This window comes from Octopus bimaculoides, chromosome 24, assembly GCF_001194135.2.
Source record: "Octopus bimaculoides isolate UCB-OBI-ISO-001 chromosome 24, ASM119413v2, whole genome shotgun sequence".
Taxonomy (NCBI): domain Eukaryota; kingdom Metazoa; phylum Mollusca; class Cephalopoda; order Octopoda; family Octopodidae; genus Octopus; species Octopus bimaculoides.
Genome location: NC_069004.1, coordinates 337,528 through 351,304, shown reverse-complemented (window position 1 = coordinate 351,304; position 13,777 = coordinate 337,528). Strand labels below are relative to the sequence as shown.

General features: G+C 37.4%; 1 protein-coding gene across 1 annotated transcript in view; it reads left to right on the top strand.

Moving 5' to 3' along the window:
• Positions 1 to 12,873, top strand: part of LOC106881282 (UPF0602 protein C4orf47 homolog) — a 24,073-nt gene extending 11,200 nt beyond the window's left edge. Inside the window, exons 2-7 of the mRNA XM_014931613.2 lie at positions 2,210 to 2,417; positions 2,922 to 3,059; positions 4,286 to 4,361; positions 7,119 to 7,313; positions 9,964 to 10,142; positions 12,719 to 12,873. Of these exons, the coding sequence (XP_014787099.1) occupies positions 2,210 to 2,417; positions 2,922 to 3,059; positions 4,286 to 4,361; positions 7,119 to 7,313; positions 9,964 to 10,142; positions 12,719 to 12,770 (848 nt within the window). The 3' untranslated portion in view covers positions 12,771 to 12,873. The remainder of the gene's footprint in view (positions 1 to 2,209; positions 2,418 to 2,921; positions 3,060 to 4,285; positions 4,362 to 7,118; positions 7,314 to 9,963; positions 10,143 to 12,718) is intronic.
• Positions 12,874 to 13,777: the final 904 nt, after the last annotated feature.

Here is a 13,777-nt window from a genome sequence, read left to right as displayed (position 1 = left end):
ATATATATATATATATATATATATATATATATATATATATATACCTATTATTTTTAGGAAATTAATTCCCCCAAAATACTAGGTGGTGAACCAGTATTTCCTTGGATGAAACCATCCTTTCATGAGGTTAACACAACCTCTAATCGAATTCATATATATGTTGTGGGGTTTGGTTTTAGTCCTTTGTTGTATTAGTTTTTGTATTGTGTGTTGTTTGTGCAGTGCTGGTTCTTTTCTTCTGTTGGGTATCAGACTTCTATGGTGCATGTTGTGGGCTTTGTTTAATTTATTGGGTATTTACTGTATGAGTTTATACCCGTATGTTTTTGGGAGAAGTGTTGCATAGTAGTGTGTGTAAATCATAAATCAACCATTTCACAGTATCTGTCCATCGTTCTTTTTTTTTTTTATTTTGTTATTTGTTTGGGCAGTGACATGAAGAGATGGGTTACAGCATTTTCTTTTTGACTGAACACTGCCCATGGACATGTGCTGATGTTTCTTGGGTATTTATAATTATTATTGATGTTTAAGTGAGAGACCAAGAAGAAAGAGCAATGTGCATATATAGAGAGTACTTGTATAGATATGAATGAATGCATATGTGATTAATATGTGATCAAAATTTCACTCACAGGTTTGCCGTTCTTGTATAGAGGCATTGCAGTCCATATGTTTACATTTTCAGGCACTTGTTGCTGTGGTGGCACATCTGAAGGAAGCTATTTTTTATATAACTCCTAAATATCAATCTCAAAATCTTCACTGTCCCGAGTAGAGCAGTTTTTTGAGCATGCTCTACCATCATGTCAATTCCAATTTCTCTGACATATTTCTCAAACTTCATTGTTAGTGCTGTCAGTACCCCTACAACTACTGGATGACAGTTATTCTCTTCATTGCCCACTGTCTTGTAAATTTATCTTTTAGTAACTTGTATTTTTTCACCTTTTCTAGCTCGTCTGTATCCCCTGGTACAACAACATCTATAATCTTAGTTTTCTTTTCCCTTTTATTTACTACAGCAATGTCTGGTCGTTGAGCATCTATTAGAGAGTCACATTGGATTGTAAAATCCCACAAGATATTATATTCAGTATTCTTAGTGATGTCTTCTGGCTCATGTTCACACCATTTCTGTGTTTTTCTAAAGACTATATTTCTCACACAACCTCCAGTGAACAAACTTAGCCACATTATTATGCCACCTTTTGTATTCTTTTGGGGCCAATTTGCTACACCCACTCACAACATGTGGTATTGTTTCGTTTTTCTTGTCACACATCCTACAAAGGGGAAATTCACTGCTCTTAACTATTTCGAGTTTGGTGTAATTAGTTCTCAGAGCTTCTTCCTGAGTGCTGCATATCAATGCCTCAATGCATCCTTTCGGATCACTTTTTCTTAGCCACCTCCAAGTGTTGGTCTTGTCAATGACCTTCAATTTATCTGAAGTATTACCTATGCATTGTTTTCATTTTCCAGTTATTTAATCTTTGTTCTTCATCTTGTTTTTTTAAATGTCTTTGAATGTGTCACATTTTTGGTAGGTATCATGTTGCTATTTCAAACATGCAACAAGCAAGGCTTCAATCTGCTGTTCAACGTACCATCCCAGACTGTTTTTCTCATTCACAGCACAGATCTTTCATGTTATGAAGCCTCTTCCTCCCTTGTACCTAGGCATGTTTCTTCCTCAACACAACAGCAACATTATTATTGTTGTTGTTGTTATTATATTAATATTAATTAGTGGTGAGCTGGTAGAATTGTTAGCATGCCAGACAAAATGCTTAATGGTATTTCTTCTTTGGAGTTGGTAAAGGAAGTACTAGTTAAGTACTGGGGTCAAATAAACCAATTAGCCTCCCCCCACCATCCCACAAAATTTTCAGGTCTTTTTCCTATAGTAGAAAGGATTATTATTATTATCATTATTTAGGTGCAGAGCTGGCAAAATCGTTAGTGTGTCAGACAAAATGCTTAGCAGTATTTCTTGCAACTCTTCTCATTCTGAGTTCAAACTCCACCAAGGTTGAGTTTGCATCTCTTCTTTCAATGTTGATAAAAATAAGTACTATTTGAGAATTGGGGTCAATGCAAATGACTAATCCTCTCCCCACATAACTGCTAACCTTGTGCCAAAATTTGAAATCATCATCATTATTATTGTTATTATTATTGTTTTTATCCTACTTTTGTTTCAAAGGTCCACACATAAAAGGTAAAAATTTTTATGTTCCTGGTGTGAAAAAAATATCTGCTACACAAGCTGGTTATTTTACGGATACATTTTCCCGTATCATGGAAGGGGAAGCTTATTGTGATCCAGTAAGGTTGGCACGCCAATACAGTCAGAAAGAGTCTAAGAAAAACCTGGGAAAGGAATTCATTCCAAGTAGTGGATTTAAAACATCGTGAGTAATATTTTATTTGTGTTACTTTGAGAATGTGCTTTACTTCCTCCTCCTCCTTGCCTGCATTCTCTGTTAATCTCTCAACATCACAACAAAAATGACCTGTCCTTGTATTTTCTTGTCCCTTTTTGTATCATCTAACTGTCTGGATGTTTTGTTGCCACCTGTTACGTCCTTGTCCCATTTTTTGCATTCTTTATATATATAGGACAGGCTTCTTTCAGCATCTATTTATCAGATCCTCTCATAAAGTTTTGGTCAGGCCGGGGTTATAGTAGAAGACGCTTGCTGAAGGTATCACATCGTAGTACTGAACCCAGAACCATTTGGTTGTGAAGCTATTTTCTACACAACACTAGGAAATTTTACGGAACAATGGAAATAATTCTATTAACTACCAACCTGAATTTTCGAAATCGATATTGGCTGTCTAGAGTAATTTCCCTTAGATCAGTTTCTGTTATTAATTAGACGTTTATTATTACCACATATCATTTGCTTCAGTTGTGGAGTTGGTTCTTACTATGGAACAATTGGTGGTCCAATTCCTGCTCTGAGTCCAACACCAAAGCCTGCACCACCCTTCAAACCATCTTCAAGAAATATTTTCACGAATCCACCCAAAAAAGGCACAGGATATGGGTGAGTTATAAGCATTTTTTTAAATTAAATGAATGATTGATTGTTCAACTGAGAGTTGTTTTAGGGTTATTGGTTTTCTTAATGGTGTGGGATTGTGTACGTTGGTAGTGGGGAATATTCCTCTGAATTTATTTAATTAATAACTTGTACTATACTGTACAGATAAAGTTTTCTTTTTACACCCTATCATCATATTTTTGCAATAAGGTAAAACTTATTCAAATATCAAAAATGATAAATAAAAGTTCTAGAGGAAGAATGGTGCTAAAAAGAAAAAGAAAATAGTACAATGAAAATATTCATTTAATTATTAATCTCTGCTTGAATGGCTTGCATAGTTCTACAAATTTAGATACACTGGATTGCCAGATAAATTCTTTCAATTCTTTTTTTCTTATTCACATCCCAGATCATATTTCTGAAATAAAGTAAAATTTATTCAAATTTCAAAAATGATAACCAAAAGTTGTATGGGGAAAAATAGAGCTGCTAAAAAAAGATCATAAAACACTATGTTAGAATATTTTTCATGGTAATTTAAATAACATTTGAAAGGATTAAAATAAATAGAAAAAAAACAAACAAACAAACTTATGTGACAACCCAATACAATGCTAGACCAATTATCCAGTGAGCTTGGAACTAGAAGTGTCCTGGATTTCTGCATTTTCCAGTTTTCTGGAGATAGCCTTTCACTGGATGTACATGTGGAAATCTGTAAATATTCATAGAGTTTATAAAGAGAAAATGGATTGATCATACTTTATTACAATTGTTTTGATACCTCACTATCAGCTGTTCATGATTGGATGTATTACAAACAACAAAGTGTGTTAATTACTACTATTCAGCAATACTGGCAGATGCATTTCATCAGGTGAGTATGATAAAAAGAACTCTAGGTATATTGTCGGCATTAACTTGTATTCAAGTAGCAGATCTGTAGCCAGTGATTGAGCCTCTTCATCTAGATGAGTGCGAAGGGTGCTGGTGCCTGAGGGTGGCTGTTCAGGCCAAGGGTGATGTAGAAGAGTGCTGGGAATATTTATATCAGGGGAGAGTTAGGGTTGGGGGAGGGGGGATGGCAAGTTGCTCTTTGCATCTTCGGTGTTTGATTTCTGTTATTTTATTTATATATAATCTTGCTTAAATGTGTGTGTGTGTGTGTGTGTATCTTCCTGTCAGTTTATATATATAATATATATCATATATTTTCTCTTTTTTAGCTATGCTGAGGTTACACTCAATCCTTATCCAAAGTATTTGTCTGATCCTATCTCAGAATGTAAAGATGACTATATGGTTAGTATTGGAAGTGATCTGGTTATACTACACAAATAAACAGTTGAACATTCCTATTTAGAGCAGGTTTACTCTCAAAACTTTTCAAATCAAAAAAAAAGAATAACAAGCAAGATTGATTTTTAGAGTCCAGACTCTCATCTTCTGTTTGTTTGTTTTTTTTACACAGAAAGCCCCCTTCCTCATCCATCTCTTGTGTGGGACCCTAGGGAAGTGTCTTCTACCATTGTTCTGAGCTGACCAAAACCCTATGAGTGAATTTGGTAGGTGGAAACTGAAAGAAGCCTATCCTACGTACATACATACATGCATGTATGAATGAATGCATGCATACATACATACATAATACATGCATGCATACATACACATACATACATCTGAAGATCAGTGAAAAAGAGAATACCTATGCTGAATTATTGAGAAATCTGCAGTTATTCTATCCAGATTACGAGTTCAGGTTTATACCTGTAATTATTGGGGCACTAAGATATGTAACACACTGCTTAAATACCACTTTTGAGAAATTAGGCTTCCCAAAACCAGAAAGGAGAAAGTTGATTCGAAGACTACAGATCCAATCCCTCATTCGAACTGTTAAAATCTGTAAAACTTTCTTGAAGTTTATCACTTAAGTATGCATATATGCACGTCTAGATATGCAAATATATGCATGAGAAGATATACATAAAACAAAACATACAAATCTGCATGTATACATACATGCATACAAAAATACTCTGTTGTTGATGTTGAAATTCCAATGAAGGAGCCTTGGATCTAGGTTAGAAACCGACTCCTGCTCTGTTGGCAAGAAATCTTGAAATAAAACTGAAAAATGACCTACATATACATCATCATCATCATTGTTTAACATCTATCTTCCATGGGTAGGATGGATAACAGGAGCTGGCAAGGTAGAAAAACGACCCTTGGCTACTGTGGCTATTTTGGCAGGGATTTTATGGTTGGATACCCTTTCTAACACCAACCACTCCACAGAGTGCAGTTAGTGCATTTTATGTAACACTAGCACAGGCAAAGTTAGTTTTAGCATGATTATTGCAGCTGGATGCCCTTCCAAATGCCAACCACTTTACAATGTGGGCTGGCTGCTTTTAATGTGACACCAGCACTGACAGGGTAACCAAGTAACTCATCACAAGACAAGAAATTATGAGAGGGGAAGGGGGCGTTTGAGGAGGGAAACTTGTGTCAGAAGATGAAAGGTTAGAGTGTGACAGAGAGACAGAAGCAGGTGTCTTGCCACAACTAAGGGGGCATTAGTGTAGGTGAACCAGTATCAAATGATGAAAAGTGTAACAGACAAATAGAAAGACAGAAATAGGTGTCTTGCTATAGAGGAGGTACATGGTTACCCAGTGAGAGAGAGAGAGAGAGAGAGAAGAGATAGAGAGCAAGAGAAAGGTACAAGAAAGAGACCAGAGACAAGTGTGCTAATGTAAAGGTGATACTTGGTTACCTAGTCAGAAGAAAAACAAGAAAAGGAGAGAGAGAGAGTAGTGTCAAAAGTGTAAGAGAGAGTAGAAGAGAGATGGTGTAGTGCTAGGATAGACTCACAAGTAACAAGAATATGCGTGTTGGACCTGGTTAGAAAAATAGGGTGTGGGTGTGGGGATCCTACCTGCGACTACAAGGGGGCTCACCCACAACTACAGTGCTATCAGTTAATTTCTTTTTTTTTTTGTTAAAAGTATTCTTTTCAACTGTTTATAAACACAGCCAAGCTGACATAATTGACGCATTCTTCCAGGAGTGAATAAAAAATTCTCAAATTTGAAAGGATGGGCTCCTTAGATACTAACATGGGCTCCCATATATATGGATTCTAATGGTGCAGGGGCCCACATGCCATCGGGCAAGCTGGCAACCTGGCCAGTTTGCCACTGCACAGAGGTACACAGGAGTGAGAGGGTGACATGAGAGAGAATAAAGGAAGAGAGACAGTGATAGACTGCTGCATAATAGTTGCTGGTAAGGATATTCAATGGAAATAGCATGAGTTATGTAATGAGGGGTAAAGAGAGTGATAATAGGGAGATTGGGTGATAGAAGACACAGTGCTGGAAATGAGAGAAAGTGATGGTGAGAAGGTGCATGGTAAAGAGTGTTATGGGAGAGAGATAGTGATGATTGTCAACAATGAATAATAGAGAAGGAAGTAGTATGACAGAGTGATGGATAGCATTGAAGATGGGTGATGGCAAGAGGATGTCACTATTGAATGGCTTAATGGGGAAAAAAGAGTGATAGTCAGCAATACAAAAATGTCGGTGTTAAGCAAGGATCTAATACACATAATTCCAACATGATACCCTCCCTTATTACATTGCTAATGTAATTAGAGAGAGAGAGAGAGAGAGAGAAAGAGTAATGGTAGGGAAGCACAGTGAAACAAATAACCAATTAAAGATACCTGGTATACATCTTGTGCCAGTCAGTGATGAGACTGAGCAAACTCTATCAATGAAGTATGTGTTTGCTACAAGCTACACATTGGCAAACAAAACAATGATATACATGTGACAAATGCTAACCAATGACTGACTAGGTAGACTTAGCTGTAATAGCTGGGCTAAATATACACTAAAAATACATTTGTTGACTGTATGATTAGATAATTACTATTTATGCAAAACAGAATTTATTAGAAATCTAAAATAAATTCAAATTAGTTAATTATAGTTTGATGCTCAATATTGTTCTTTTTATTTATCTATTTTTTTAATTCTCTTTCAGAAAGAATATAAGCATCACAAGACATTAATGAAGAATGGACCTTTCAGGTTAAACATGCATCCAGAGGAGTATTTTACAGTTAACCCTTTTAAAGTACCATCAGGTATTACCCTATCAAAACCCAAAAGCATTGATGAGAAGCGGAAGCCTTTGAAACCCCTTAAACCTTTTATTCCAAGCAACGTGGGGTACAAGGTAACCTAAACCTGAGTTTTTCTTCTGTTCTATCTATCAACCTGTGAAGGCATGTGGCCTTGTAACTAGGGTTTTACACTCACAATCATGAGATCATGGTTTTGATTCCCAGACCAGGTGGTATGTTGCTGTCTTGAGTAAAACACTTCATTTTCTGCTTCCCCTCGTATATGTGTATATACTTATGTATGTAGAAACATAGCTTAGTTGTTAGGGTATTCAGCTTATGATGCGTGGTCAAGAGTTTGATTCCTGGTGGCACATTGTGACCTTGAGCAAGACTCTTTATTTCATGTTGCTTTAGTTCACTCAGCTGGCAAAAATTAGTTGTACCTGTAATTCAAAGGGTCCAGTCTTGTCACATTCTTGTCAGATTGAATTTCCCTCAGAACTACGCGAAGGGTACGCATGTCTGTGGAATGCTCGTCCACCTGCATATCAATTTCACAAGCTAGCTGTTTTGTTGATCAGATCAACTGGAAGACTCATTGTCATAACCAATGGCATGCCATTATAATAAATGTATGTATTTCAGTTCAACATGCATCTATAGGTACAATACTTAGACATTTTGTCAGTGTTGTATCATGGAATTACTGGTTGTTTTAAGTCTTACAGCTCATACCCTCTTCCAGGTAACTCAATCTAGGCTGAACAAACCTAGATCTGTATTGAAGTGGCATTCTGCTGATCCCACCAGTCACCTCTTTGCAGCAAGAACCATCTAGATTCTTTCTCGTCAACTTTACATTGTTCTTGATAGTTCTTCTGTAAGCTCCTGAAATGCCTGGAGTTTGCTATAGTTCCTACTAAGAGTACAACCTACTAACCATCAACTGCTAACCTTCACTGACAAACAACTTGCTCTTCACCCATTCTTGTGACACTCCTCCATCAACCCCTGCTTTTCACATAGTTAACTCCAATAGCACTAGCTGCTTTATTACTTAAAAAACCAGCATGATATCTGGTCTCTGCAACGTCTGTGTGATATGTGCTGAACATTTCAACTGTTTCTCCTGATCAACTTCCATTACCCAGTCCTGTACTTCTGGCTGTAGTGCTGATATTTTTGCTGTTGCTAATCCCCTAGTTGATTGCCTCAAGGATGGTCTTCAGGACTTAATCATGTTTCTGTGTGATGATATATCTCACTCAGTGCCTTGGTGCAGCTGCTTAAGATGTGATTGAGGGCCCCTTAGAACACAGGAGGAATACAAGAGTTTTCCCCCCATGGAAATAAGTTAGATGGGCTGAAGAGAATATTATTGAGTCCTGTAAACTGACCTTCAGTAGGGTCAGCATGTGGTAGTCCTTCTTTATATCATGCTTTCTTCATTTTCAATAGCCTCTCATAATAGCACTCCTATGCCACTTTCTTGTCTTTCACAGTGGTGTTGAGTATGTTTCGTCATTTTGAATATATATCTCTCCAATGGCATCTCAAAATCCTGAACCCTTTACACACCTCTGAATTGCAGGACAAATCCCTTCCCTTCTGCCTCACCTATAGCCAAGTATATCCTTGCCCAGCTGACCTTCTTGCTTTTTGATAACACTCCCTACTATCACCTTCTTTACAGATTATTCAAACCTACCTCTTAGATCTTTATTACTCAATTAATGGTGACATTCCACCAACACATCACCTTTGGTTTAGCTGGGCCAAAGTCTCAGCCAAATGTTGGATTGGTAGCCCTAAGCAAGTTATTTCAGAGAAATTCCTAGTTGTCATCTTTTCTCCTTGTATCTAAATCCTCTTCCTAACTGTCATATTCCTAAGATTATTCCCAAATGTGTAGTCTTTTAGCTTCCGTACCTTCCTTCTTCATATCATCTTCTGTTTCTAGATGTACCGAGCTTTAACTCTGAATTCACTGGCCTCTAATCTAGGTTAGGCTGTATATTCCTCTCCAGGAAAGGTTTTAGTATTAACAATGATCCAACTGTCCCATTTCCTAGTGAGAATGTAAACTAACAGTACAGGTATAGTTGCATGGTGAGCTGTTTGCTTCCCAACCTCATAGTTCTGGGTTCAGTCCCACTGTGTAGCACCTTGGGCAAGTGTTTTCTACTATAGCCTTGGGCCAACCAAAGTCTTGTGAGTGGATTTGGTAGACAAAAGCTGAAAGAAGCCCATTGTATGTATGTGTTGGTATCAGGACAAAATCTCCCGAGGACAAAATCTCACTGGACAAATTTTAACAAAAATGTCAACTAATAAATATTTAAAATTTTTCATAAAATTTCACTTTTCTAAAATATTTTTATTGTAAAGAAAGAACAATATCCCAGAGGATATTAACTGCTGGGGGATTTTGTCCTCAGTAGGGTTTCATCCTAGTACTGTTGTGTGTGTGTGTGTGTGTCCCATCACCACTTAACAACTGGTGTTAATGTGTTTACATCCCCATAATTTAGCAGTTTGGCAAAAGAGAATAAATACCCAACTTTAAAATGAGTGTTAAGATCAATTTGTTCACCTAAACCCTACAAGGCTGAGACAAGTAAGCGATAAAAGATGTTTTCATGCATGCATGTGTGTGTGTGTGTGTGAACCTTGCTTAGAGGTCAGTTGTGCATTTACAGTCTGTTTCTTTATAGGAAATAAATTTTGATGTATTGATATTTGATGTTCTAATGCTTCCAGGATGGAGGTATGAAGGCTGGTACATTTGAACGTTACCCAACACATTCTGTGAATGAATATGTCAAAGTGAAGGAAGGTCGACCTGTACATGTTGTCAACAAATCAGGAAATGTGTTTGTGCCTCTCAAGCAAGGAAAGTCTCGTCCAACCACTTCAATTTTACAGCAAAATGTACTAAAGTAAGTCACAACTAATATTCTTTTATACATCTTTATCCAGCCATGCAAACCATGCCAAAATAGATCTCACTAGTGCCATGTAAAAAGCAACCAGTCCACATTGTAAAGTGATTGGTATTAAGAATAGCATCCAACCATATAAATCATGCCAAAAGAGACAGTATAGTTTGGTGCAGTCCTCTGGCTTGCCAGCTCCTGTCAAACCATCCAACCCATGCCAGGGTGGAAGACAGATGTTAAATGATGTTGATGATGAAGTAGAGGAGGACTACTTTTGCTAGTATTGTCTTTGGACTGTAGCCATGCTTGGGCAAACACCTTCAAGGAATTGTTTGAAGTCGATTATATCTATCCTTGTTCTTTGTTGGGTATTATGTTTATTGAGCTGTATTTATTGAATGATTAGGTCCTTTTACTGCATGTAGAGATGTGACACTCATAGAATAAATACTATAAGATACACTTTGTTTTGACACGGGTGTTTATTTGTAAACCCACAATGATTGTGGGTTTACCCAGTCCACTTTACAATGGACTGGTGCTCAAAGGGGAGAGGGTGACTCAGGAATATCACCCAAATACAGAGGTCTCACGAGCAACATTTGGTATTCAGAGACTGAAAGAGTGAGTAGTACAACCTGCACTATAAAACCCAAGTGGTTGCGATTGGTTGTTTAACATTGTCAAGGACGACAATGACCACCACCACCATATTTTTTTCTTGCCCATGATTGTATAGTTTGGATTAGTCTTCAAAGATATCTTTCACTTGACTGCATTGATTTAGTGTATATTATCATATCACTGAAGGTAACTAGAGAGAGTGTGCAGTCTACAGCAAGGCTAAAAAGTAACTTAGAAGTCTTAGTTCTTAGTAAACCAGTGAGCTAGCAAAATCATTAACATACCAGACAGAATGCTTAGTGGCATTTGTCCATTCATATATTCTGAGTTCAAATGCCACCAACGTAGACTTTGACTTTCATCCTTTCATCATCATCATCATCATCATCGTTTAACGTCCATTTTCCATGCTGGCATAGGTTGGATGGTTTGACTAAGGACTAGCAAGCTAGTAGGCTGCACCAAGCACTACACTCATATGGCAAGGTTTCTACAGCTGGACACCCTTCCTAATGCCAAACACTCCAAGAGTGTAGTGGGTGCTTTTTATATTCCACAGGCATGGGAGCTGCTCAGGGGGCAGTGGAATCTGCCATGTTCAGATGTTGCTTTTCATGAGCCACCAGCAGGAGAGCCAGTTGGTTGGGCAATGGAATCCGCCATGTTCGGATGGTGCTTTTCATGAGCCAGCAGCTTGGGAGCCAGTTCGTGGGGCAGTGGAATCTGCCATGTTCGGATGGTGCTTTTGATGAGCCAGCAACATGGGAGCCAGTTCGTGGGGCAGTGGAATCCGCCATGTTCAGATGGTGCATTTAATGATCAGCCAGCACCACCAGTGTGGGCATTATATTGTGTCACCTGCATCATAGAAATTGTCTAGAGCAGGGCTAAAGAGTTGTCTCTACTTTGTATTGGTTTCTTTCTTGAAATTACAGCCTGCACTCCAAACTGCAGAGTCCACATCTCTAACACCATCATCATCATCACTGTCACCTCTCCCACATCATTGTTTTAACATGCAATCTTTCCATGCTTGCATGAACCAAATGGCATTTGTTGAGGCAAATTTTCTACAGCTGGACACCCTTCCTTTCATTAACCCCTGTTTGTTTTCTAAGAAATTAATATTTCTCCATGGCCAGACATGTTTTCATGGAAGACTAGAAATGAATGACACTCGTTTACAACTACCATGCAGTATAACGACAAGGAAACACACACACACACACATGTGCGCATGCACGTATGCATGCACACACACTCACAACAGGCTTATTTCAGTTTCTATCTACCAAATTCAGTCACTAAGCTTTAGTTAGCCTAGGTTATAGTAGAAAACACTTGGTCAAGGTACCATGCTGGTGAACTGAACCTGAAATCATGTGATTGGGAAGTGAGTTTCTTAATGATGTGATCATGTCTTGTAGGCATGGCTGTACAATTATGAAGTTCATTTTGCAACAACATGCTTTCAGATTTGATCCCACGGCATGACACTTTGGGCAGGTATCTTCTGTTTGGTTGTGACTCCAATTTGTGTATGCATATATAAATGCATACACATGTGTGTATTTGACTTCATGATCATTTAGTCTGTACTCTTTCACTGCTTCCAGTCAGTGTGTTGTGGCCATCATGCCTTAACCAGCTATATCTGTTTTATGTCCAAACTGGCCAGATCTGACCTCTCACACCTACCTAACAATGTTATTCTAGACTTGAACAATTACATCATTGAAATTTCACAGCTATGAGATATGTGATTAATTCACAACAATATACATATATAAGCATTACATTTGACAGAGTAATCTGAAAGTTAATGGGTTAATGTTAAGATTTTCAACAACAAAAATTACAGAAATAAAATTATGTTAATCATAAACAAAAAATTAATATGTTAGCAAAATGTAAACTTTATTAATCCTGTGATACATATTGTTTTCTTGCAGAGCAATGAATAGTCAGAACTATAAAACTATTGAATCAGTGATGTCTTACTGAGGAAAGAAACACGACAAAGTTTGGCACAAATAATCTTTCGAAAAGAAAAGCTTATTTTCAAAGAATGCATTGTAAATTCTTTTAATAAATGATTGAAAAGACAGTCTTTTTTTTTTTTATTTTTTGCAAAAATGAAAATAAAATTAATAAAAGTGAGGATGTAATATTTCATTATTGTTCATATATTTTTGTATATGCTGTGTACTTGTTTGTAAAAATTGTCTGTCAGCAGTAAATAAAGCTTTTGTAAACACTTAGAGAGGAATGAGATTCAGTTAAGTGAGGAGGAGTTGTTTTCTTTTTGATGTATCAAAACTCAACTTAATTGGAAAAGGGATCATAGTGCAAATGTTTTCTCAGGCTTTGTGGTGCTCTTGATCTGTAAGACAGTTTGCCGTCTTTAGCTATTTAAGTCTCTTTAACAAATAATGGTCTTGGAAACCAATATGAAGATTTGTTGTTTTCTATGCATGATGACCTGTTTTTGAGGACACCTGGGTTTTAGCACTGTTTTATGGTAGCACTAACCATTAGACCACATGGCTTGTATGTTGCATTCGCAATCACAAAACCATGAGTTCAATTCTTGCACTGGGTGATGCATTGTGTTCTTGAGCAAAACATTTCATTTCCTGTTGTTCACTTTGACATCTGAAGTGTGGCACACTGTGTACCTGTACAGGTAATGTCCATTTGATAAAGAGAGTAAGCTCATATGCAGCACAAACATTTGATCCCTATGAACAAATCACCCGCCGCTGCCATGTTGGTCAGACAAACATCATAGCTGCATTGATTCACCAGAATGAAAGATGCATTCTGCCTTTGCCAAGGCTCATTAACACTTTGTACTCAGTTGTCACCTGTTTAAATGAAATTTGTGCTATGATATATTGGGAACAGTGAATAAACCACTCATTGGTAGATGCAGGCATAACAGTGTGGTAAATAGTTTGCTTCCCAAACACATTCAGTCTCACTGTTCAGTACCTTAGGCAAGTGTTTTC